Consider the following 26189-nt stretch of genomic DNA (forward strand, 5'->3'; position numbering starts at 1 on the left):
AAGACAGTCAGCTATTTAATGGGCATTCATTCTAATTGGCACGCCAGGGTGGATATATGAAGTTGTGTCAAGCAAGTGTTAGCACACACTTTCCAGTGTATTTTCCCACCAGGTTTCAGTTTGTGGTGAGAGCAGGCTTGTAGCACTAGAGCACCAAATCAACTCATCTTCAGGTTACAAACAACTAACAACTCTAATAAATAATAATAATAGCATTTCTTCTTTTAAAAAAGTAGAAAACTACTTTATCTGCAAGAAAATGTTTATTTTTTGTAAACCCCACAGAAAAAAAAAAGAATGCAGCCAAGACCGAGTATTTCAACAAAAGTTGTGCCCAAAGGGCAGCAAAAAAATAAAAATAAAAAAATAAAAAATGGGGGAACCTCAACACAAAAAAGTCAGTGACAATAGTCCATGTTTTGCACAAAGATGAAAACCTATGACATTTCTGAGTAACACTTTCATGGTGACAATTACACAAGATGATTCAAAAATGCAAAATGACAGCAACATGCACACCTGGCTAAAGCTAGAAGTTTTTTTTTATCTCAAAAGAATCTGATTTAAAATGATGGATTTTAATACTATTTTTATTGACTTGCTTGTCCTACTTAATTTTTTTTAAAACAAGGCATACTTGCCAATTCATATGAAACTTTAAAAATTGCTGTTGTTTTTAAAGAAGAACTTTGTCCTTCCAGAGTCCACTGCATGTTGGCAAAATCATAATGGTTTGATTTTTATAATTTTGCTAGTTACTAATACGATTTTGTACCCCTCCCACCATGTCCCCTCCCACCCACACCCAAACCTTAAACACTTTGAAAGTCGCCAGTGCAACACACTTTCCTACCAATGCACAATATACATTTAAACTTAAATCTTTGTGCAATTTTATGAGTTTCTTTTTTAAAAAATTACTATTTTTTAAAAAAAGCTCCTTGGCACAACTGCTGAGATTTTGTCAGCCCCATTGAAATTAAATTGTCAAACACAAGATGATATAAAGCGTAATCGCAGTTGACTTTTTAAAAAAGAAAACCCTGCAAACTGCCGTGTTCTTGAGCCAACCTGACAGTCTCTTGTATATAGTACATTGCACAGTTCCGCCTTCACCAAAACACTCCCTCTGCTGCTACTGAGCCCTCTACAGCATATCCTAACCATGTGAACACTGTTGGATTTTGTACCCAAAACAAACAAACAAAAAAGAGATGTAAACTAGGATTGCAACGGGCACCTAAATTACCATGTACGATCTGCAGTAGACTCTGTAAAACGAGCTCGGCATTACAAGCTAGATGATAGTGAAAGCGGGAGAAAATTGTTTAAATGAACGAGTTTCCTCTTGAAATATCTTTTTTTCCCCAAGGCACTGTTGAACAAGACTGTTAGCAGTTCTCAAGTGACTAAATACACCGATGGGAAACTAAACACTTTACACAACCACCAATGTTACATTATTGTCTACACCCTTTCTGCAATCCTTATGCCCTCCCTTAAAACTGATGCCCCCTTAAATATGGTTTGGTCCTTAGAGGGGTAAGCTAATAGATTTCTTGCACATGCGCTTCCCCATCCCTCTGCCTCACAATCCACTAACATCATCAAAAGCTTTGCTTGAGCACTTAAACCCTCTTGCCCTTAAAAAAAAAAAACCCTAAGGAATTTCCATCATTATTCCTTTGAACTCTTAATTTGTAATTTTGGCTTCATTATGTTTTTTTTTAAATGGGAAGAAAGGGTTTTGTATCAAGCGGAGCTCTGTGTTAATTTATCCTTTCAAGAGGAAACCTTACAAGAGGTGTTCTTTTTGGGGGAAAAAAGAGAGGCAGAATTTGCTATGTGAAAACCAAGAGTCGTGGGTTCTTTTTCCCTTAATGCGTTGGCCAAGAAAGAAACCGTATAAAGTTCTGTGAGGTTTTCTAAAAATTTACAAGAAAAAACTGATGGGCAGTTCTAGCCAAACCTTGATGTTCAGGTTCTTTCCCCCCACTTCCCTCTTTTTTATTTTTTTATTTTAAACAATAAATCAATACAGTCTCACACAATACAAATTTCATCTTGACTGCAAGATATTTTTCTGTGTGATGCCTTCCGTGTGACAAACTGGAAGCTGGTCTTTACTTCTTCAGCGGTTGATAAACTGAGGCATTGGGATCAAGTCCAGAAGGGCTGGTCTCCACAAATTTGGAAGAGTAATGTGGGGAAACAGGACTCAGTGTGCTGGTGGCCGCAGTGTATGTTATGCTGGGCATGACTGCCATGACTTCTGCTATCTTCTGTTTTAGGTCCTTGATCTCCTGATCCTTTTGAATTATTTGCCCTGCAATATTAAAGAGGAAGGAAAAGAACTGTCACCAAATGCCAGGTTTTTATACCAGATAAAAACTGTGGACAAACATGTTATGGGGTGGAGTCTGAGGGGATCAGAAGTGGCATGATCAGAAGGTTGGCGGTTCGAATCCCCGCGACGGGGTCAGCGCCCGTTGCTCGGTCCCTGCTCCTGCCAACCTAGCAGTTCGAAAGCACGGCAAAGTGCAAGTAGATAAATAGGTACCGCTCTGGCAGGAAGGTAAACAGCGTTTCCGTGCGCTGCTCTGGTTCGCCAGAAGCAGCTTAGTCATGTTGGCCACATGACCCAGAAGCTGTCTGCAGACAAACGCCGGCTCCCTCAGCCAGTAAAGTGAGATGAGAGCTGCAACCTCAGAGTCGTCCGCGACTGGACCTAATGGTCAGGGATACCTTTACTTTTTAAAACAACATGCACAGCTTTTTAAAAAAAGAACTGCAAAGCTAAATTAAAACCTGAGTGTTCCACAGTAATCAATAGATTTAGCTCTGGCAGATAATTTCCACATTCCCTCTCCAGCCACGTGAAACGGAAGGAAGATCTTTACAAGGATGCCTTTACTAAGACAGTGTTCTTAACACATTTTATTTTAACCCGTTCATTCAGATTTCCTTAATGCTGGAAACTCTTGCTTTACCTATTTCCAAGTTTTGGGTAGAAATCATACATCTACTTTCTTTCCTTCAGTACTTATTTTCTTTATTTGGTGATGGAGTGGGGTGGGTGGAATAGGTTTGTACTGGTGGTGAGCATAATTTAGGCAAAGTTGACCTGATGGGACTTTATCTTGAATAGGATTTTCCATCCAAAAATAGAGGGAGACGCTGTTCTTTTGTTAACTTTGTGCGCCCTCTGCTGGCTAAAGTGTAAGTTTACAGCCCAAAGCAAATCACAAGAAGAGCTGGGAAGGAGCAGGAAGGGGCAGAGTTTGGCAAGCATTTTCACAGCAAAGAGCTTGCCCTTTCCAGCAATATTTTCCGGAGAGACAAAATATTTGCCTTTGTTGTATCCCTGCTGCCAAGGCCAATGCTCTTCATGTTGCCCTGCTGTGATGAAACCATCACAGCACAGTAAGGCAGGAACGGGACAGCTGGGAGTTCTCCTACCGCCCCCACTTTAAAATGAGGGCAAAGGATGGGCCACTCAATGAACAAAAAAGCCTGGACAAATAAAAAGCAGCGCCAAAGCAGCAGCACAGGGAGGAATGAGAAGCTGTGAATTGAATCACTGCAAACAGTAAAGAAAGGTACTATATGAAGGTTGTCTGGGGGCACATACACCTGCTGGATTTCCTAAAAACTTGGGAGGTGAAAAAACGATATTTCCTTAGAACTTCCTGGAAGAGAACTCTAATGGCATTTTTATAGAGGCCTATGCAAGAAGGTTATTTCCCCAAGGTTAGAAAATAAAGTAACAGCTAAGGAGGGAGAAGTACAAATTAAACTATTTAAGCAAATTGCCATTTATTATTTGCTCTTCCCACTTCCCTCAGCATTTTGTTTTCCTGGACAGAGTATACAAAATGAAGAATTCCAGCTGTGCCTGGGCTATTAATTTCCTACCACATTACGTTTCTGCAGCATCCGCACTTGGAGTTGCACTCAGAGATCCAATAAAAATTTAACCATCTGTTTTCTAGCAGTTTGCTCCCACTCTAAAGAGAAACAAAACACTGTTGATTTCTTTGGTGTGGAATTTGCTGCATTTGATTAGGATTGTCTGACCAAGTCACTGCTGTTCGGGTGGACCAAAGCAATTACTCTCATGTCTCCAAACCAGTCCTCTGTACTCTCTTTGTTTAACCTGTTTCCACGGAGACTTTCAGAATTACTGTTGGACGTCTAAGCAGTAGTTAACCTGACCGAACAAATGCTGGTTAAGGTTTGAGCCCTACAGCAGCATGGAGGAGCTACTGAAATGTTGCCTAAAGCAAAATTCAGTGTGGCGCTGGGGTCTTCCTCAGGCAAAAAAAATCTGAGGAATCTCAAGGAAAGCCAAAATAATACCAGCAAGGCTTAGAAGTTTGTCGGGGGGTGGGGGTGGGGGTGGTTACTAAGACAGGACAAATTTATTGGGGGAGGGGGGATTTCCCCTATATTCCAAGTAGGAATAATTTCCAAAAGGTAGTTCCAGCTGCCAGCGGCCAAAATCCAAAGGGCTACGAGCAGAACAGGAAGTGTGTATTGGGGCTTTTCTGACTCATCCTTCCCAATGGAGTCCTTCATAGTCCTGTGGCAGACAGGGGCTGTGGAGCAGGCTTTGAAGTAGTTGAAGAAAATGCAGCAAGGCATAAAAACCAGCAGGCACCCACACAGTCCCCAGTGTTTGCACAGAAGTGCTTTTCACAAGAACACTAGATTCTTTGGCTCCTAATCCATGGTATCTCACTGGACAGTAGAGGGCACTACCTCATTTTCTATCACTTTGCCCAGCAGCACGGAGAATCCCACTTACCTTGAGCTATCTCGAGCTGTCTTTTTGCATCTCCTAATGCAGAGAACAGGTCCAACTTGATCCTCGTCTCCGCACTCAAGCTGTTCTCTAAGTGCTGTGTCTTATCCTGCATGGCTGAAAGTGCTGACATTAACACCTCTGTATCCTTTTCGTTCTCTTTGTACTTCCGCAGTTCCTTGAGAGTAATTAAAGCAGGACTGTTACAAACAGCAACTTTATACTGAGATAAAGGGGAAAGAACAAGACTGGGGTTGTGGCTGGGGAAGGAGAAAAATTGGGGTCAAATCTGCAGTATGCTGGGTTTGGTTATATCCTTTGACCTCAAGTGCAGTATGTAAAATATACGTGTTCATAAGGCAATTTAGCTCTGCAGAAGCTACAGCTTGGAAATTGACATGTTCAGCTGTAGTAATACAGTTTTCTTCACCCAGCCTCCCCAAGGGCTCAGAATAGATTACAGTGTATTCTTATGGCTCATTCAGCATGAACAATGTACCAATTGCAGAACACAAAGCTGGCTTGATGTGGGGGCTCTTCCAATCTGCTGTTGATTAAGACACACAAATTTCCAGTCTTGAAAACCACATTTAACTAGGAAGTGAATATAAATTTGTGAGATTATGTCAGAGCAAGAGAAGTCCAGGAAGAGTCCCCCAGGAAGTCACTCCGAGATATGGACCCTCTATGTTCATGCCACTACAGTGACCCCACAACCAGTTTTCCTGGGGTGGAATGAGAGTGGTGATGATAGACTTTACCCATAGCCTCCAATGCAAAGCAGGTTGAGCAAAGGCAGAATCTGATCTAAGCTAGTGGCGGCCAACCTTCAAGTCAACCTGCACGTCCTGCACTAAATGTAGGCGGACTATATGCCAGACTGGGAAAGAGACTGTCCCAGTTGAAAGAGTGAGATTCTAATGGTGGTGGTGGTCACTTCTAGTTTGCTGAGCTGGGAAGCATGCAGTAGCAGCAGAGTAAATGACAACTGGAGAGGACCATAAGCAGCACTCCACACATAGCTAAGCCCATGGGCCTTCCTGTTCTTACCAAGGTATGGCACAAGTTTCCATCATCAGAAGTTGGCCAGCCATGGTGTAAGACAGAAGTGGGGAACCTTAGGCGTGGGGGACAAATGTGACATTCCAAGCTTCTCTATCTGGCCTCAGGACTCTCCCAAGGCTACAAACCCCATCTGGTCTTGCTCTGCACCCTCCTGGAGCATTGTTGCCTGCCTGGTTGCAGTCTAGAGCTCTGATAATGTCTCTTGCTTCCCTTGATGCTGGATAGAGGTGTGGCTAGAAACTAGCATACAGCACAAAGGTAAACATTTCATTCCTCCCAATTCTCCCTCTGGTCTTCCACAGCATTGGCATGTGGCCCCTGTAAGGTTGCCCAGAAGGGAATACGGCCTTCAGACTGAAAAAAAAAACATGTTCCACTGCTGGCCTAAACCTATTAGGCCCACTTGGACCTCATTCAGAGAAATATCAACACATGATATTGCCTTATACTTCATATAGCCCAGGATGAAAGTTGCTCTGAAGAGTCTCAGGCAGAGAATCTTTCTTAGCCCTGCTACCTGAATGCACACACTTTGCTCAATTGGAATACCACAGCTTGAACCTGGGACCTCCTCAATGAAAAATATATCCTTTTCCGCTGCACTGCGGACTCTCCGCACAATAGGGAGAAGGCAAATCAGGACTGGAAAGCAGGTGGGGCCCCACAGGCCAATAAATGAGTACAATAATGAAGCGCTAGAGAAAAGCTCAATAAATTCCAACTTCCTGATAAATGGGGGAGAATGTTATATAACATTCCCTCTCTGTAAATTAAAATGTTTGCTTAAGGGGTTTTGACAAGTTACTCAACCTGTCCAGGCTTTATTTTAGGGGTGGGGTACTTGAACTATTTTAGCCTCCAGAGTTACATGTACTTGAGAACGCCAATAAAAAAATAGGTTTTACTTAATATACCTGTTGAAACCACAAAGTCAAACTGTTTTTCACTTTTCACTTTAAAACACAAAAAGCTTTTGATTATTATGAAAATATTCCTTGCACATTTCACAGCTCCCTGTGTAGCAAAGCAAGGGCTACGCTACTTTTCCCTAGCCACTTTGATTATGTGGGCCTGCGGAAGAGGAAGAGGAAAACACAGAAACATTTCACTGCAAATTTATGGGGGAAACCATGAACAGGTTCAGAAACAAGTGTAAAACTTGAAACTATGTTTTACAGAGTTTTTTAAAATGCACGTCTCTATTTAAAACTGACACTGTTCCTAAAAACTTTAATCAAAGCTTGCTTTTCTAACAGTGGAGTAAGAGTGTTATACAAATGAACATCATAGTTTGTTTCAGGTTGGGACTACACTTTTTGGAGGGCAAGTGATTAACCCTTTCTCTGTCCACTGATTATCCCCAGCAAATACCATTCCCTCACTACTTTAATTTATCCTCTCCTCCAAGAGGGCTCAAAAACTGCAATTAGTTTATTTAGAGTATTATATTTTAACCGCACCTAACATTATAAATTTATTATGAGGATAAACAGGATGATTATCCTACTAAGGCAGAATATAAAAATCTATCAATTCCCACTTAATACTGAACAGGGGTGGTCCTGTGCCAATCACTTTGGGAAGGAAAAAAACAGGGCAATCTGCAAAAGGGCAATCTGCAAATAGATCAAAGTTTTCAGCATACCTGTAAGAACAAGGTATGCAGGAGTATATTACAGATGAAACTTGGCCTCCAGAAGCAAGCCAAGTCATGAAAAACTAGTTGCTGATAATTGTGTGTGCATGTCAGGAGCTTCCTTGACTATTTGTGTTTTCTCAGCTCTAGGCTTGTACATCCCATTGGGCGGGCCATCCATGAACCACCTTCAAATGTAATGTGTAAAAAAACCTTAAAGTGGTGTTTGGCAAAGCTCAAGTAGGCAAGTTTCCTTCAAGGAAAGAGGGAGGCATGGCAAAGAAAAATTAGCTTTTAGACTAAGTCTGGCCTATTTAGGATAACAGAAAGAAACACAACCCTATGCACTCTTCTCTCACAGAAAACGTGGCAGGCATCCTGAAGGGTCAGGTTCAGGCTGTGAAGGAGGCATGCAATGTCGTGGTGCACTCTCATTACCTGCACTTTCATTTCTAGATCTCGTATCTGATCTTCTTTCAGCTTTATGTCAATCGTTAACTTCTTGCACTCTGTCTCCAGGTCTCTGATGCGATTTCGTAAAGTTTCAGTGCATTCCCCTCTGCCAAACAAAACAAGAACCAAGGGGGTGGGGAGAGAGAGACTTTCAGTGTGTGCCACTTTTTTTTTTTAAAGTGTTGTTACAATCAGACAGTCACATTTCCAGGTCTGCTTATCTTTGGCCAAGTGATAGTGCCACATGCCTTCATACTTTTTGCTGTTTCTATAAAACAGCTTAGTGATCATCAAGCAAAAGAGAATACCAAAATGTGATCCCTCCCTGCAACCTGAAACACTATAAGACCATAAGAAAAGCCTACTGGATCAGGCCAGTGGCATCTTGTTCTCACAGTGTCCAATCAGATGCCTGTGGGAAACCAGCACGCAGGATCCAAGCACTCTGCCCTCCTGTGGTTTCCAACAACTGGTACAGTCAAACCTCAGTTCTCAAACGTCTCCGTTTTCGAATGTTTCGGCTCCCAAATGCCGAAAACCCAGAAGTAAATGCTCCAGTTTTTGAACATTTTTTGGAACCCAAACGTCCAACGCGACTTCCGCTTGAATGCAAGAAGCTATTGCAACCGACTGGAAGCCGCACCTCGGTTGTTGAACATTTTGGAAGTTGAACGGTCTTCCGGAACGGATTACCGTATTTTTCGCCCTATAGGACGCACTTTTCCCCCTCCAAAAATGAAGGGGAAATGTGTGTGCGTCCTATGGGGCGAATGCAGGCTTTCGCTGAAGCCTGGAGAGCGAGAGGGGTTGGTGTGCACCAACCCCTCTCGCTCTCCAGGCTTCAGGAGAGCCGCAGCGCCAGCCCCACAAGGTCGGGGGACAGCGGGGAGGCGGAACGCCGCCATCCCGCTGTCTCCCGATGTGGTTTGGAGGCTGACGGCGGGGAGACGCGTGCTTCTCCCCGCCGCCAGCCCCGCAAGCTCCGGGGACAGTGGGGAGGCGCAGCGCGTCTTCCCGCTGTCCCCGGACCTGGTCTGCAGGCGGGCGGCAGGGAGAAGAGCGCTTCTCCCCGCTGCCTGCCCCGCAAGCTCCGGGGACAGTGGGGAGGCGCAGCGCGTCTTCCTGCTGTCCCCGGACCTGGTCTGCAGGCGGGCGGCGGGGAGAAGAGCGCTTCTCCCCGCTGCCTGCCCCGCAAGCTCCGGGGACAGCTGGGAGGCACAGTGCGTCTCCCCGCTGCCGGCCTCACAAGCGCCTGGGGGGGAAATAAATTTTTCCCCCTTTATTTCCCCCCCAAAAAACTTGGTGCGTCCTATGGGCCGGTGCGTCCTATGGGGCGAAAAATACGGTATGTTTGACAACTGAGGTTTGACTGTATTCAAAAGCACTGCTGCCTCCAACTGTGGTGACAGAGAATAACCATCATGGCTATTAGCCATCAATGGCCCTCTCCTCCATGAATTTGTCAAATCGTCTTTCAAAGCCATCCAAGTTGGTGGCCATCACTGTTTAAATATGCACTGTGTGAAGTACTTTTATTATTATTATCTGACTCTGTTTTTTCAAATGGCACAGACCAGGACATTTCTTTTTATTATCTGAATCTGTTTTTTCATATTATACACCTTAAAAAAAATCACATGCATATAATAAACTGTACTTTCTTTTGTTTGTCCTGAATCTTCCAATGTTCAGCTTCACTGGATGTCACCAAATTCTAGGGTTATGAGAGAGGGAGCCCAGTACCTGGTAGCAGCAGCAAATGCAACAGCCCGCGCAGCAGTTGCTTCTTCCAACTTCTTCCTTTTCTTTTCTTCCATCAACTGCTTTTCTACAAAGGTTCGTGCCTCTTGCTCTGCTTTGAGTTTTTTCTCCAATTGGCCAATGGTCTGCTTATCTTTTTGTTTCATTTGCACAGCATTATGTAGTCTGAAAGAGGGAAGAAAAGGAACATGATCCCTGCTGCTTTCTTTAGCCTGAGAAGAAAATAAAGTACTATTCCAGAAGTGTAACTTCTTTTAAGTACTCAGCTTTCCCTTCTGAGAAAATGGAGACTGCTCTCTAAATTTCAGAAGAAGGTAACACATGAGTGGCATTCAGTGCTAGTCCTACTCATTAAAATTCGTGAAATTAAGTCATGACCAATGGGTTTACTTTGAGTAGGACTAGCACTGGATACAACCTCCAATCACTTTCTGTAACCTCCAATCACTTTCTGTAACCTCCAATCACTACAAGTCAAAGCAGAATTTCTCGTCTTAAGAGAAATTTGTATATAGATGCCTATATAGTATACAGATTACCAGTTTGGGTAAGAGTTCAGTGGATAATAGGAAGGATTTGGGTAGGGGGACACTATGTGCATCACTTTTCATTATAATAGAGTGGAAGGAAATCAGCACTATAGCAGAGCTAAGGTGTGAATAACATTTCTGTTAAGTCTGACCTTTAGCTGTTTAAATCATGTGCCTCTTTGAACAAGAGATAAATGTCATTCTCCATATGCTCATATAGCATTTTTACAGATCAATAGGAAAGAGTTATTAATTTCTACAGCACTGTCAGTACTAAAAGAGTTTGGTACTATAGCAAACAGTTCAGAGTGCAAAATTTAGACCATTATCTGGGCATAGTCAAGAACTTTTAAATCTTAAATCTCTTTCCACTGAAATGATGAATGGAGCTCAAGAGAGATAAACTTTGCCTGGCTTGGGCTTTGAGATTTCAAAAATCTATATTTGTTCTTTAAAAAATCAGATTACAAGTACAAAAATCAGCTGGGAGGAAAAGGCCCACTATATTGTGAAGTGAGAACCTAACTTACTTATTCTGAAGCAGCTCATTTTCTTGTCGGAGCTGTCCAATTTCAGACCGAATCCCCCGCTCTGTGCTGGTCAGAGAGCCAATCTGACTGCGCAGCTCTTGTTCAATCTGCCTGCTTGCCTGCAGGTCAGCCTTTAACTTCTTAATATCTTGTTCCAGCCTAGGATAAAGAGCAGTAGTTCCTTTTTAATTTATGTATTTTTAAAGAGAACAGAGATAGCTTCATTTATCTATTGCAGGGCTGTCCAACAGGTCGATTGCGATCTACCAGTCGATTGCGGGTTGCCCCTGGTCAATTGCGTGATCCTGAGTGATCCCCCCCCCCAAAAAAAAAACCTTTGGTCAATCCAATGGGTAGATCACTTCCAGTTTTTTTATAGTGGGAGTAGATTACAGTCTTTTGGGAGTTGGACATGCCTGATCTATTGAATGCTCAAAGTTTGGCCCTGGGCTTCTCCTTTAAGAAAAGGCCATCAAGGGCCTTTAAGCATGTTTCCACTTTCTCCACCCAACCTTTTATCTCATTGCACCCATTACTGTGCAATCTTTTGGGTCAAGCTATACATGACTGGCAGAACTAAGTTGCAAGCTGGTGAGATAAGGGAGGCAATTTGCATTGCAAAAGTGATGTGTAGGTAGGATGATGAGCCTCCTTCCTCGCACACCTGACATTTCTGCACCGACCCCCCTCCCACCACCCACAGGCCCTTTAAATCTCTTCTCCAGTTACATTTATGCCAGCCAGGCTCACTTCTGGTATTGAGGCCTGGCTGGGGGAAAGTTATTCATGAAATGGAAAGGGTAGAAGCAACCGGTTGAGAAGGACAGTACAATTCAGAATCAGAAGATCATATGACCATTTTATGTTCCAAAATCACACAAGCACCCGTTTCCTCGAACCACATTTGAAAACACAGATCTGCCACAGTCATATGTAGTTTGGCCTTTACTTGGGATATAAATAGGGATCTGTCAGTTGTACGTGCAAGTACGTTTCCCAGGCTAGAAGGTAACCCTTTCTTTTATTGACATTAGCTGTGATAAAGAGAACACAACACAGCAAAATTTAGCATTAGAAAGCTTTAACTTCAATTCTGTGTACTTGAATCTTAATAGTACAATTTCATGGTTTACCTAGCAAATATATATAAGTGATAGAGGATTTTGGCAAGCTCCTATCGCCCCACACCCACCCCATCTTGCTTCAACATAGAAACTAAAAATAAAAGCAACTGAAAGTTAACAACCATGTCAGCCATTCAAGTAAATTGATATTTTACCTTTCCTGCCAAGGTGGCTCATTTAGCTAATACTACACCACTAAAAGTCTTGATTTAAATGACAGTTTCTTCCCACTCTGACAAATAGTCTGAATATAATAGCATTTATTTTTTTTAAAATCCATAACCCACATGCGTGGCAAGGCCCCGGGCCCCGCAGTTCCCCCAGAAATAAGACACACATATGTTGGGTTAATGGGATAAATAAGACCACAACTTTATTGGTTACAAATGTGAGTGGTTTGGCTTAGGCAATTGGGTGAAGCAAGACTATATCCTGACTCCTGCCCGTCTGCAGGAAGTCTCAAAGGGCAGAGGCGTAGCGTGGGGGGTGCCAGGGGTGCCGGCCGCACCGGGCGCAACATCTGGGGGGGCACGAGTCCAGAGGGAAGGGACAAGTTCCTTCCTCCGCCGGGCTCCCCGCCGCCACCGCCAGCCTTGCGCCCTAGCGCGCGCGCCCCCCGCCGCCACTGCGGCTGCGCTCCACTCACTGCTCGCAGGAGGAGCAGCCGCTGCAGCAGCGCCAACGCTGCCACCGACGCCTGGCCGGGCACGGGCAGCCTCTGCACCCCGCCGCCGCCACCATCCCCTCGGCCCAGCCACAGGCGGTGGCTGCTTCTGCCGACTGGAAGGGAGGAGAGCTCCGAGGGGCCTCGATGCGCCCTGCCCTCCCCAAAACCCTCCGAGACGAAGCCGGCGGGCGGGCGAGGGTCTCCCGGCGGAAGGGGGCGCCGCTGGCTCCAGCTCGGCCCGCGGGGGCTCCGCAAATAATAAATTTAATAAATTCCTGCTGAGCCTTTGGGGGGGTCCTTGGCTCCTTCGCTCGCCCCCAGCCCCAGTGGCGTAGTGTGGGGGGTGCAGGGGGGCCGGCCGCACCGGCCGCAACATCTGGGGGGGCGGCGCTCGCACTCGAGTGCTAAAATCCACGGGTTAGGGGGCGCAAATTACTTGCCTTGCCCCGGGTGCTGACAACCCACGCTACGCCACTGTCAAAGGGTCAACCACCGTCAAAGGGTCAACCACCGATAGGGGGAGCCCTATGAAATACATCAATTAAGAGCACCCCCAGGGTCACTGATGGGGTCGTGGCATAGCCCTAGCCCACACCCAGGCTTCGGACAGAAACCACACCCCCGGATCCCTTTAATGGGATACCCTTAGCGTGGAGGGGCAGGCCGGAAGCAACAACTGCCCCTCCCATGACAAGGCTTACCTTGCCTAACCTTGCAAAGTTGTGACGATAGCTACTAGGCAGGCGAAAACCAAATGGCTGGTGCCAATTTGCCAAGCGGAAAAATTCCTACCTGGCCCCAACAACCAGGTGACCAGCATTAGTCACAGCAAGGCCATAGTCAAGCAACACAAGCAAAGATGATGGGTGGGCTGGGAGATCCGATGAAAGGAGACAAATGGAGGGTGCCCCAAAGTCACACCACTGTTTAAACGGCAGGTGGCCACGCCCCCCCCAGCTTACCCAGTTGGTCAGCCAGGAGGCGTGATGCGGCTGGGCGTCCTACTGACGTGGGCAGCATCCCTCCACCCACTGCTGGGTAACTGAGCCTTGAAGGTTCAACAGGTAGAGCAATCAGCACCACACTCTAACCAACTGACAGGAGTCTCTCTTCACTTTTTGGAAGAGAGGGAAAACTTCTCTTTCTCACCATGGCTTCAGCAATTAGATTAAGCAAGCTATTTTTGCTTCTGTTTTGTTTATTCTGGTGTTGTATTTTAATTGTCCTCCTGCTGCTATGATTTGACTGGCTTTTTGCCTGTTGGTCTCTGGATTTATTTTTAGATTTGAATAGACCTGAATAGTTTTAACTGTGAATTGCTTTGATCTGTTATTATATGGCTGAAAAGTGGTCTATAAATACAGCAGAAAAAATAAAGATGCTCTTCCCCAGTTCAAATGTGACAATATTATCAGCTTGACATGGTTTGCATATGGGTAGTTTATTTTTATCTCACTCTGCATGGAGTTTAGGATGGGGCATGTGGTTCTCCCTTCCTCCACCATTTTATTTTTACAACAAGCCTGTGGTTGGGTGGCAATTCAAATTCAGCTATAGTCCCACAATCTAATCTCTACATCATAGCACTGACTCTCACTGGCTCTTAACTAAAGCAGCCTAGGAAAGAGTGTATTGGGATCTACTGGAGAAAGTCTCAAACCAGATTCCAAAGGGGAACTAGCCCCAAAAGTCTGTCTCTGGGACCTACCACATGAAGTTACTTCATCACTCTTCAAATTCCTAATTTCTATAGATTTACAACTGCTTATCCCAGGGGTTTAGGGAGGGAACAGCAAATTTTTCTTAATTACAAGCCTTTGTTTTCAAAGCTTCCTAGCCTGAACCAATGGAAAATAACCTCAATACTTTTTCACATATTCATTTTCTTGTCCCCGTTGTGAAAATTTCCCTCCTTGGACCCAATTTCTCTCTTCCACACCCCCTACCTATTTTGGGCAGTTTAAAAAGTTCTCTTTCACCTCTGTATGTCCTCAGAGATGAACCATAAGGATATATAAGAAAGAAAAACTGTTTCTCCAATATGCTTTATCCCTTATACCCACTTCGGAAAGCATCAGAAGGATTAAAGTAAAACTAACACATGCTAATATCCTTTTGTTATGCGAGAACACAAAAGCTAGAACTGATTCTTAAACAGTTTGCTTACTTTCCTAATACTTCAATCTCATTATGGGAAACCCCCCAAAACAAATTAGATTACATTGTTAAAACAGCATTAATTAAAATGACAGCAGATTCTACCTGCTCATTGTGCCAAGGTAATGAGACTACCAGCAACTCAATAACCCACGCCCACAAAATGCCTGTGATCTGTTAATCTGCTTGTGATAAATCCTGACTCCTAATCTGGAAATCATGCCTTAGAGTTATAAATAATATTTCAAGTTTCTAGGCATAACTACTCATATATTTATAGATTTTGGCATCCCTCTGTCTCGGGAGACAATAGAAGAGTATGCCTTCAGGGTCCTTGAACCAGGACTTGCCAGTTCATTTGCTAGTCCAGCTCTCAATAACCTGAGCTCAACTTGACTTGAAGGCCCACTAATGATCTACAAGACAAGCAGCTATGAAGTTTCCTAGTTTACATACAGACATCCTTCCTCACTAGGTTTCCTCCCTTTTTAAATGGCTATCTGGAACCTTGCAGGAGAAAAGCTAGTTTGGGCTGGAAGAGAGTTTAAATGTTTGTGTATTCATGCATAGGTTTGTCCCCATTTGATTTCCTCCTCCTGAAAATACAAATAGTAAAAATTGTTCAAAGGAAAAAACTTTTTAAAAACCATTTTACGCATGGTTAAGGGAACAACAATCAGCTTATAATTGCTTCCTAAGACTATAGAGTAGTCAGTTGAGAAGTTTCCTGATCTTGCTGTATTCAATTCTGCTATGTGTACTGTGGCTGCACAAGTGTCTAAAAATAAACACACAACACATTACTAGATAAAAGTACATTACGTGGCCCCTTCTGCCCCTGGTCCATTATCTGCTAATAAGTACATAAAGGGAAACGTTTTGGTCAATGAATGGAGAACAAATAAATGTGAAAGATACTGTAAATCCTCAAGACTAGTTTTGTGATGATGGATCTTCTTACACTGCCTGAATTAATCTAGAAAACGAAAGCTGTGTTACTATGCACTTGGAAGTAAGCCCTGCTGAACTTACCTGGGCTTACGTCTGAATGTACATGGGTCAGGGTGCACATTTCCACCGTGTGAGTGAGTGCCCACATCATTTGAACAGGAATTCTGAACTGAAACTTTTAAAATGCATAATTCAAACATTTTTGTTGGGCTTGGTAGCCTCCCTTTTTTTGCAGCTGTGACTGACTTCACTCCTTCGAAGGCTGTGACGTGCACTGATGATTTGAGAGAGGGGGATGACTGATTTCTCACTCCACACCATGACTAGATACAACTAGGAGTAAGATGCTCTCCTGCTCCCAAGTATCTCCAAAGTCTTGTGTGAAGTGAGAGACTTCCCTCACACTTCTCCAGAAAAACTGAGAGAGACATTGAGCCTTATCTTTTCCAGCCAGCAAGGACTGAGAGACCCTCTCCCACATCTACATTTTCAGAATGCTTGATAAGTTAGGGGAGGGGAGACCACTGCATTTGGAGACCCCCTGGTGAAATGAATTCCATGAAGGATCAAGAGACCCAGAGAATCTAGAAATGCACTGTTGTTAGTTGCTAGCCAGCATTTTTTCCAAAGGACATTCAGTGACTGCTTGTGGAGATGTTAACATACCATTCACTGGCTCTTGTAACAGATTTAAGCCTTAAGACAGTTAGAAGGCAGCTTCATGCAACACGTAATCCATATCCTGACATCATTCTGTCATACATTTCCCTGATCCACACCAGGGCAGAGAATTACACAATATGAACTTGCCTAGTCACCAAATTCTTAATCAGAAACCCTTTTGCAGATATCAGAGATAAAATGTGCACCAACCAGGGACTGGCTTCTTTGGTGGCAGAGCCCTGTTTATGGAACACTCTCACAGAAAAAGGCTGATCTGACTCTTCCTTTTAGGAATCACAGTAAGATCCATTTAGCCAAGAATTAATGTCCAGTAAATGCTTGGGTGAACAGCACTGTTTTTAATTGTCAGCAAAAACACTTCACAGAAGACGTTTACCAAGGTAGAATAGAGCACTACTACTACTACCCTTGAACAGGACACCATACTTCTGTTGATGCAGCCTAGAACAGAATTAGCTGCTTTTTTTTTTTTGCTGCTACTGCATCACACTGTTGACTCGTGTGAAGCTTGTGGTCTATTAAGACCCCTAGATCCAAATCACATTGGCCAGTTCTAACAGTCCAGTAGTTAGTACAGATGGCACAGCAGAGGCTAAGAGGGAGCAGAATGATTAAGAACACTCATATGAACAGGCCTATTAGTGTATGAACATCTGATGCTACCGTACAATACAGAAGACCTTTAGTCCACCTAGCCCAGCACTCTCTACCCCGGGCTTAATTGGAGAAAACACAGGTCCCAATTTTGCCTGTAAGGCCATTTCTCTCAAACCATGCCAACTTGACCCTCATCTGACATAATATGCAACATAAGGTGTGGGGAAGGTATGGCCGTAGATACAAAAAAGTGTATATTGACCCTGCGTTTGATATTGGAGCTACCTTGCAAAAAATATTTATCTGGCCTTAGCAAAGTGCACCAAATTATAAAGCCCTGGGTTTGCTTTTATAAAATATTTGGGGGAGAAAGAACTATTATGTGACAACAAAAGCTTACAAATGTCCATTCTTTTGCCAACATTATTTGGCTAGGTAGGCCAAAAGAACTGATAGTACAGCTCACACATTTGGTTTGTTCACAGTGGTATTATGATCCTCTCATTCACCCACCATAAAACAAGCACATTTATTATCCTGTCAAACACGAAAGCAGAGCTACACATGCAAATGAGAACAGAAACCCCTCTGGCTGTTTCTATTATGTCAAAGCAGCTTTGGGAAGAGGCACTGGTTGCGGAGAAGCAACTGGAAGAAGAAAAGAGGTGCTTATCCTGTTCCCTAACAGCTTTATCCTCTGTGGGCCTCCATATAATGTTTGCACTATATCTTTGCAAATATGCAGCTGATGGGAGAAAACAGCTGAGGGAACTGCAGTGGAAGAACAGCTGAACACCCGTCTCCACAGCCATTTAGTCCAAAATGCCCACTTCTGAAGCTTTTCTCTAGAAGCAGTAGGTATTAGGGTACTGGTACACACAACAGAATGTAACGTGTAGTTACAGTATGAGACCATACAGTGGTACCTCAGGTTACATACGCTTCAGGTTACATACGCGTCAGGTTACAGACTCCTTGGGTTAAGAACTTTGCTTCAGGATGAGAACAGAAATCGTGCTCCGGTGGCGGTGCAGCAGCAGCAGGAGGCCCCATTAGCTAAAGTGGTTAAGAACGGACCTCTGGAACAAATTAAGTACTTAACCCGAGGTACCACTGTATATCAATTCAGGTGGAAGGAGCACTGCATATATAAACCACATTTATATGAGTAATGACAGGATTGAACTCTGGGCTCAAATCACATGCAAAATGTAATTTTTCCTTTTGCAGAATTACAATATTGCAGATTGTAATGAAAATAGGAAACTGCAAAAGAGAACATTAAGTGTTTTTCAGAGCCTTTCAAGTTCCTATGGAGCCACAAATTTTATTGTAGACACAAGAACCTGGGTATTAAAAGGATACAACTGCATATAAGAAACATGACAAATCAGATTAACAACAGAGAAATCTGACATAAAAACAATCAACTAGAGAAGTAAACTCGTAAGCCAATAAACTACAATACAACTCTAAGGAACAACTTCCTTATTAAATTATTTTGATAAAAGGATATTGTAAATCTTACCTTCAATTGTACATTATTACATAACTCAAATACCCTATTTTTTAAGCTAATAGCAGATATTACTTGCTTCATTAGTTGTAACAATAAAAGTCCACTGTGGGAGCCATTACAAAACACAAGCAATTTCAACGTTTTAGCTGATTACTCAAGAGATAAGTAACCTGGGTTGCACAGTTCCTGAGATGTGCATCTCTTATAAATATAACATGAAAACATCCAGCAAAGTTTGGCTTGAAAACAACCAGCAGTATAAGAATTATATACCAGAAAAAGAACATTTCTTCCTTTGAAACCAATATTGGCCTACAGAGCACAAAATGCTTGTAAATGAACTTTATTTCATAATACGGATATTGAAGAAAATAGGAAGAACAAAGCCATTTTCAATGCAATTATAAAGTATGGATATTGCTATCATTCTCTATTCTAAAGATACCTTATGAAGAGGTATATGATGTGTACAGCACCACTAGTGCATTCTGGCCTTTAAAAAATAAATGAAAAGGTGATAGTTCTTTGACCCAGACAGCTTGCAGCTCAAAAGTGGGAGAGATGAAAGTGTTATGGAATGGTGTTCCAAGAAGAGGAGAATGGACAGAATTATTTAAGACATGGATGAGGAACTTCAGGCCCAAAGGCCAAATGAGGCCCTCTGGACTCTCCCCAGGCCCTGCTTTGACCCACTACTGTTTTTGCCTGGCTGGAATGTGTCATTCAGCTTTGATAATGCCTTTCTCCTCCTTGGAACAGAGAGGAGTGTGAGAGTCTCAGTACAGAAACTAGCCTACTATAGAAAGGTAATTTGTTGCTCCAGCCACTTTTAACTCTGGTCCTCTCACAAGGGGCATGTAGTACAAAGAAAGCTGCACAGAAGGGCATGTGGCCTTTGGATGAAAAAACTTCCTTACTTCTGATTTAAGAGATCTAGAGACCCTTAGGTGGTTGTGGGTGGAATAGTCAACAAAAGAGGGTAAAGGGCAAGAATATATTGGCTTATACACATACGTACCACTATCTGAACACAGTGAGTTCCTAAGAAATCATTCGTTAGCTGAGCATTTGTATAACAAGCTGATGATTTCCATTATTTCCTATGGGGACATTTCTAACCCATGACTTGTCCAAACTCCCTCCCTGGTTTCTGCCCTAAACTGCTGCAGCCAGCCAGCAAAAGACAAACAAGTAAGGAAGTGGGCAAACTCTGGCTGTTAAGATATCTGAATCAGTATTTATGCAGTAAAGTTTGGGTATAATTATTTTACTTTCAGATAACTGAAATTTCGAATGACGAACATTACCATAGTGTGATCTGCAACTTTCTTTAAAGAGATATTTATTGCTGAAATAGTAACTAATTTAGGGGAAATTGCTGGAGGTAGCTACATCTGTTTCCTACTCTGCAACCAAGGACCTCAGAAAGGCATCTTGGGGTCAATTTATACAGGACACGGCCCATGAATAAAGCCATTTTTCCTATAAGTATTACGCAGGCACGCTACACGCACATGGGCCAATGCCTGCGGCAAGTACAATTAAATGTGTCTGGGGTGTGTGACTCTACCCACTGGCCACCAAACAGATGGTACCCCTGTCAGATACAAGTCAGGTCTTAGTCTAACAATACTTTTAAATGAGTTAGGCCAAAAGGGAGCAAATTGTCCACAGCCATTCAGCAAGTATTACAACGGGAATTTGAACTTTCATTTTCCATGTCCAAAGCCAATTCTGAGTAACAGTGCATTAAGCAAGCAACCAACTAACCAACTAACCAACCAACAGCAACTTTCCTCTTTCTGCTTTCCTAATCTACATTTGAGTGTCTCATCAAATTGAGGGGATTTTAGGATTGCATATTTGGTTGTGATTAATGCCACTGAAATAAATGGTTGTATATTAACTCTTTTCCCTGTCTGCTAATTCTCATTGCAAATGGGTAATAATTTCCCCTCCCTTAGTCTATGAAACCAGAATCAAGCCTGACAGAGGGAAAGATTGCCAGAGAAGGATATCTGCCAGGAAGAACTGATGGGTGTTGAAGGGAATTTAGCACTACCCTTCTGTCAATTCTCCCCTAAAATTCCCCACCACGATCTCCCCAATCACATGGACTCCATGAATGTGGATTTGGGAATGTGAATGTGCCAGGTATTTTGTACCTGAAGTACAAGGTTATACTGTAAGCAAAAAATTGTGCTTATGATTGAAGGGGATAATATATCCTTGAAACTCCCTTCACCTATAGCCGAAAGACGGAAAGAGAGGGATGGGACAGAGAACAGGACCTCAAAGGACATTCTCAAAAGATATTCTGCTGGTAATTGACTGTAAAAAAAGGTAAAGGGACCCCTGACCATTAGGTCCAGTCGCAGACTCTGGGGTTGTGGCGCTCATCTCGCTTTATTGGCCGAGGGAGCCGGCGTGCAGCTTCCGGGTCATGTGGCCAGCATGACTAAGCCGCTCCTGGCAAACCAGAGCAGCGCATGGAAATGCCATTTACCTTCCCGCTGGAGCGGTCCCTGTTTATCTACTTGCACTTTGACGTGCTTTCGAATGGCTAGGTTGGCAGGAGCAGGGACCGAGCAACAGGAGCTCACCCCGTCGCGGGGATTTGAACCGCCAACCTTCTGATCGGCAAGCCCTAGGCTCTGTGGTTTAACCCACAGCGCCTAAACTAATTAATCAGGGTTTTACTGGTGACTTTATAGATGTGTGAACTGGTTTGAAAGCCCGGTATGTGCTATTAAGGGAGATACAAATAAAGAAAAACAGTAACATATGCACAACCAATTACCAGCATAGGCAATTGACTTTATTCATCAAGGCACTATCAATCATTAAAATAAAATGCAGCACTTATAAAAAATGTTTTCTTGCCATTTTGAGATAAAAAGCTACTTAAACCCATCAAAATGTATGTTGCTTGCCAAGGGTGCTTGATTGAATATATTTTTTGGAACACAGTTCATCTTCAATAGCTCTTTATTAATTTACTGAAAACTCTATAAATTGGCTGTCAGAACTGCTTGTATATAGAACTGGATTCTAGCCTTGCAAGTAAGTCCATAAAAGCTACTAGTTGCCTGCCCACACATGCTTACGTTAGTAATTTGTGGCACACAGGTAGCCTGCAGCAGTTTAAGTCCAAAGGTTCTTCAAGTCTTTTCTAAAAAACACGTAGAGGTGGAAAATTGCTGGTTTGGAATTACCCCATTTTATTAAAGGGCAGGTTTCCATGTAGCCCTTTACACATATGCAAGATTCTTACAAATATATGTATGAATGAAAGGTCAGCATTTTGTATCTTTTTCTCAGATGTAGCTACAAAGGTGAAATTCCCTGAGACAAGACCGTGACTTTGAGCAGATGGAAGAATGCCTGTCTCTCATCAATGAGAAATAAACCACTTGCTCTATATTTTCAAGGCCAAATTAGACATGATGGGAGCAGTCCAGTCTGTTTATTCATGTGTTGTTTCTGCTCATGTATAGTAGGAGGAGAACCGAAGTATTACACCAAAAAGGGCAAGCAAGAGAACATAGCTGGATGTTGCCCCATCATGAATCTAACCTCAACACGGGCAGTCGTTGCAGGCACTTTCCTCCCAGCCTTGTGGCTTATCTGGCACTGGAATCAGACTGCAAGAGAAGTGACTGGTGTGATCAAAAGCAGGCAGACAGGCAGGCAGACAAAGTACCGTCATTACACTGCACTAAGAGCCCAGGTAGGTCTCTCAAATGATGCCTAGGAGCCACTGTTTTAATTTTCTACAATGTTCCTGATGTACCATCACTCTGGAGCATTGCAGAAAATTAAAGTGGCAGCGTTCATAACCAGCTGCCTATCAGAATGCTGCCAACCTCCCCTACCAGGTAAACCTGCCAGGGCTCATCAACATAGGAGGGGGTGCACCAAAGGATACTTTGGTGACAGCCCCCTCAGTCCTGGAGCTGGCACCAAATGATGAGGGGCAGGATTCAGCACCCTTCACTTGTCATGCTCCCTTTGATATAAAAATTACATGCCCCCTCCATAAAGGGGGGCAGGTAAGCCCCACCCTGCATAATCGTTCACAAGGCATGGTGTGCACACACCATTTGAATGGCAGTGCCTATCAACCGGGGGAGGGCTGGCCCCCTCAACTATTTTATTGGGGAGGCCAAAGGGACCTCGGCCCCTAGGAATTGGCTCCTATGAAAGGGGCAGACATATAAACAAGTGCAGCTGCCACCATTAGATCTCGTTTGGTGTGTGCAGACACACACACAGAGCCATTATTCAGGGCTAAAACTTCACAGCCAGAGAATTAGATTTCTAAGCAATTAAACTTTGGCACCTTTCCTTTTAGAAGTCAAGAACTGGAAGGAACAAAAATCTTCCAAGTGAACTGCACATGAAAATGGTTTTCAGTCCTGGCTGCCTGCCCCTCCTCCCCGCTTCAAAGCACAAATGGCTCCAGTTACCTTCAGAGTTCAATTCACACCCAATGGTGCAACTCAAGTTGAAGGGGAAAGGGTGAAACACAGTTGCAGCCTGACTCTGGCAACACAACAGTCATGTTTAGGTGTGAAAAAAGAGAATACGAGCCTATACTGAGCAAGCATGATTTGTTTTTTTGTGTTTAAAACAAATGCAAAACAGAAGAAAAAAATCCTAGTCCTAAAATCCTGGCTGTGGTTATCTCCTCTGGCAGTATCCTCTGTATCACATGCATACCTAGGCTTGTCATTGCCACTGAGCAATATTAATTCTAGAAATTTGGGGCTCTCCAAAATTAGTATTTAGAAGACAGGGTTGAACTAAAGTAAAAGAAATTGGGGGTGGGTGCAGGGGAGGGGAGGGCATGTCATTCTATTCCCTGGACCCTAGCCTCCTAACCCTGGTTAATGGTTAGCTAATATTACACCTGTACACCAGTCCTCAGTAATCAAGTTATCCATCGGCATTTCATCCCAGCTGGAGGCTCAAATTTTCCTATTGTTCTTACATCTAGCAGGGTATCACACACCAGCCAGAATACAAGTTCTATTACCCTTCTCTGTAAAAGCCCTTTCTTTATCTGTATTACAAGGCTTTCGCTTTCATTCTAATCTTACAAAGACTCTTTAGATTAAAGTTTTGCTACATCCTTAAACGCTTTGTTTGCCAGAAATGGTTTATAGTACAACATATAATTTAAAGTAGCCTTTTTGAGTACATTAATTGGTATAGATCAGGCATAGGCAAACTCAGCCCTCCAGATGTTTTGGGACTACAATTCCCATCATTCCTAGATAACAGGACCAGTGGTCAGGGATGATGGGAGTTGTAGTCTCAAAACATCTGGAGGGCCGAGTTTGCCTATGCCTGGTATAGATAATTTCCCAAGTTAGTAAATACACATTGCCAGCAACTTACATTACCCACATGTTGAGCTTGCAATGCCCTAGGAAATCAGCTCTTTTGTGAAATGTGTTAATAGTCACAGGAAGCTGGAGGAGGCCAGCTGTCCTAAACTCCCAGCAAAGATTCTACATGAAAGGCATCTTGGAATCTATTGCTTCCACTTCTATTAAAGTGATTGTGATGCTGTAATGATTACAGAACTGAATCCAGAACCTGCCGGACTTTTGAGGGCAGCTTTTAACAGGTGGGTAGAACTGCCTAACTGTCAATCACCTGAACGTAAAAATGAATCTAGGTAATTCAACTTCAAAGGAAGAATTGGATGTGTTTTGAATTCAAGAGGGAGCTGGAAAGACCCATGCCAAAAGGGGGCTCAGGGATTATCTCTGTTTGGGAACTCCTCGGTGGGCATGATCCTAGAGGGACTTTCAGTCAGCACTGAATTTAAAAGTTACCCTTTAGGCCCAAAGCAAGTCAAAATACACTCACTCTACCTACTTACCTACCTAATCTCACAAAATCACACACACTTGGACCAAACTCTGCTGAAAGCTTCTGGCTATATATTGAATGCCTCCAAAGGCACACCTTTCCTGATGTAAAATTAAGAGTTAAAGTATGCTTAATGAATACTATATCATCATTCTAATCTAAATCATGAGCCAGCCAAAATGAATATTTTTTAAAGCCCCACTGAAACACGTAAGCAGCTAATTTCTGCTCATAGCCACATTATTCCTGGTGAATTACAAATAAAATACAATAAAAATATAACTTATTGAAAAATATATTTTTTTGTCATTTGTGCTACAGTGTGTGTTGTAAAGCACCAGGATGCAACTGGGCCTTGTACAACTGTTCTTTTTTTATAACAGTTCTACAAGGCCCAGTTGCGTCCTGGTGCTTTACAACACACACTGTATCACAAATGACAATATTTTTGTTTTCAATAAGTTACTGCAAACTGACAAAAATAGACTCTTTTCACTGCTTCCCATTAGTCAGAAACATTGTTTTTACGGTGCCACAGGTGAACAAAAACAACTACAAATGCAGAAAAAGGAGGATGCTGCGATACATGCTCTCTGCACCAAAGCAACACAAACAGCAGTAATAATCAGAACAATGATGGTACACTGAACACTGGCTGATAATTGTTCTGCAAATGTTTTGCTTTTAGCTGCTAAATTTCAGTTACAGAGGCAAACTAATACTGTACAGTGTTTCACATTTCAGTGCTTTTCTCCCATGTTAATTGCCAAAGGATGCTAGGTCATTTAAGATCCTCAAAGCCTTCCTCTTGGTGCCCCAGTTTTGAAAGTTAGTATAGGGTGACTGGAAGGAGGGGCATTTCTGAGGCAGAATCCCAATGGTGCAACATGTTCACTTTGTGCTGGCTCTGTAGGTTTAGGCCACAGGTTAAAACTGTTTTGAATAATAATAATAATAATAATAATAATAATAATAATAATAAATTGCATGGACTTTTAACAAACCACAAAGTCTGATGTCAGTACTGCTTTTCAGATTTTGTTATGCTACTTATCATTTAATGCTTTGTTCTTTTCTACTGGTTTTATTGAGTTTGTCTTTAGTAATTTTATGGTATTTTAAATTATGTTGGGTTTTTTTGGAAGCTGTTTTGAATTTTATTTTTAAATGTTATTTACTTAAGTACATTTATATCCCACTTTTCTTCTATCATAGAAACCCCATGCTTGCTGCCCTGAGTTCCAAGCGCCTCCCACCCAGTCACTGAACAGACCCAAACCTGCTTAAGTTCAGCATGGAGTCGTTTATCATATTTGCCACAGGTAAAATAATCTGGAAATGCCTATACTTCTGCTTTAATAATAAAGCAGAGTTGAGGACTGGTGTCTCTGAAAAGATGTTGTGAACCTTTGTTCTACTTTTCAGTTCACTTGTCTTCGTTCTTGCATGGCACCACTTTAAGCCCAGCTCCTGAGGAAGCTGGCTTGACTTCAACCCCCACATTTCAGAAATTATGGGGAGAACCTGGCACCCAGGAATATCCGGGGATCCTGGCTCCCTGCAAACCCATAACAGCATGCTCTTTGATGCTATTATTCTATATCCTTAGAAGCAAGTCCCACTGCTCAAGGGATTCACTTCCAAAAATGTATGTACAAGGTGAGGGGAAAGCCCCTACCACCATCCCCAGCTCCGAATTAGAAGCTAAAGATAGAAGAGTCTTGCCCTCACAGTTGTGTCAGTCTACTCCTGCAACCACGGGGATGATCTTTGTCCGCCTCTTCAGTTCTAAACTTGGACTCAGGCAGGGGATTGTTTTTGTGCTGGG

The 26189-nt window shown here is 43.0% G+C and overlaps 1 protein-coding gene across 1 annotated transcript in view; it reads right to left on the reverse strand.

Moving 5' to 3' along the window:
- Positions 1-244: 244 nt before the first annotated feature.
- MACO1 (macoilin 1) overlaps positions 245-26189 on the reverse strand; it is a 63325-nt gene continuing 37380 nt past the window's right edge. Inside the window, exons 7-11 of the mRNA XM_053398743.1 lie at positions 10780-10938; positions 9702-9884; positions 7944-8064; positions 4808-4982; positions 245-2326 (exon numbers count right to left, since the gene is read on the reverse strand). Coding sequence (XP_053254718.1) covers positions 2124-2326; positions 4808-4982; positions 7944-8064; positions 9702-9884; positions 10780-10938 — 841 coding nt within the window. The 3' untranslated portion in view covers positions 245-2123. The remainder of the gene's footprint in view (positions 2327-4807; positions 4983-7943; positions 8065-9701; positions 9885-10779; positions 10939-26189) is intronic.

The sequence above is a fragment of the Podarcis raffonei genome, chromosome 8, assembly GCF_027172205.1.
Source record: "Podarcis raffonei isolate rPodRaf1 chromosome 8, rPodRaf1.pri, whole genome shotgun sequence".
Lineage (NCBI taxonomy): Eukaryota > Metazoa > Chordata > Lepidosauria > Squamata > Lacertidae > Podarcis > Podarcis raffonei.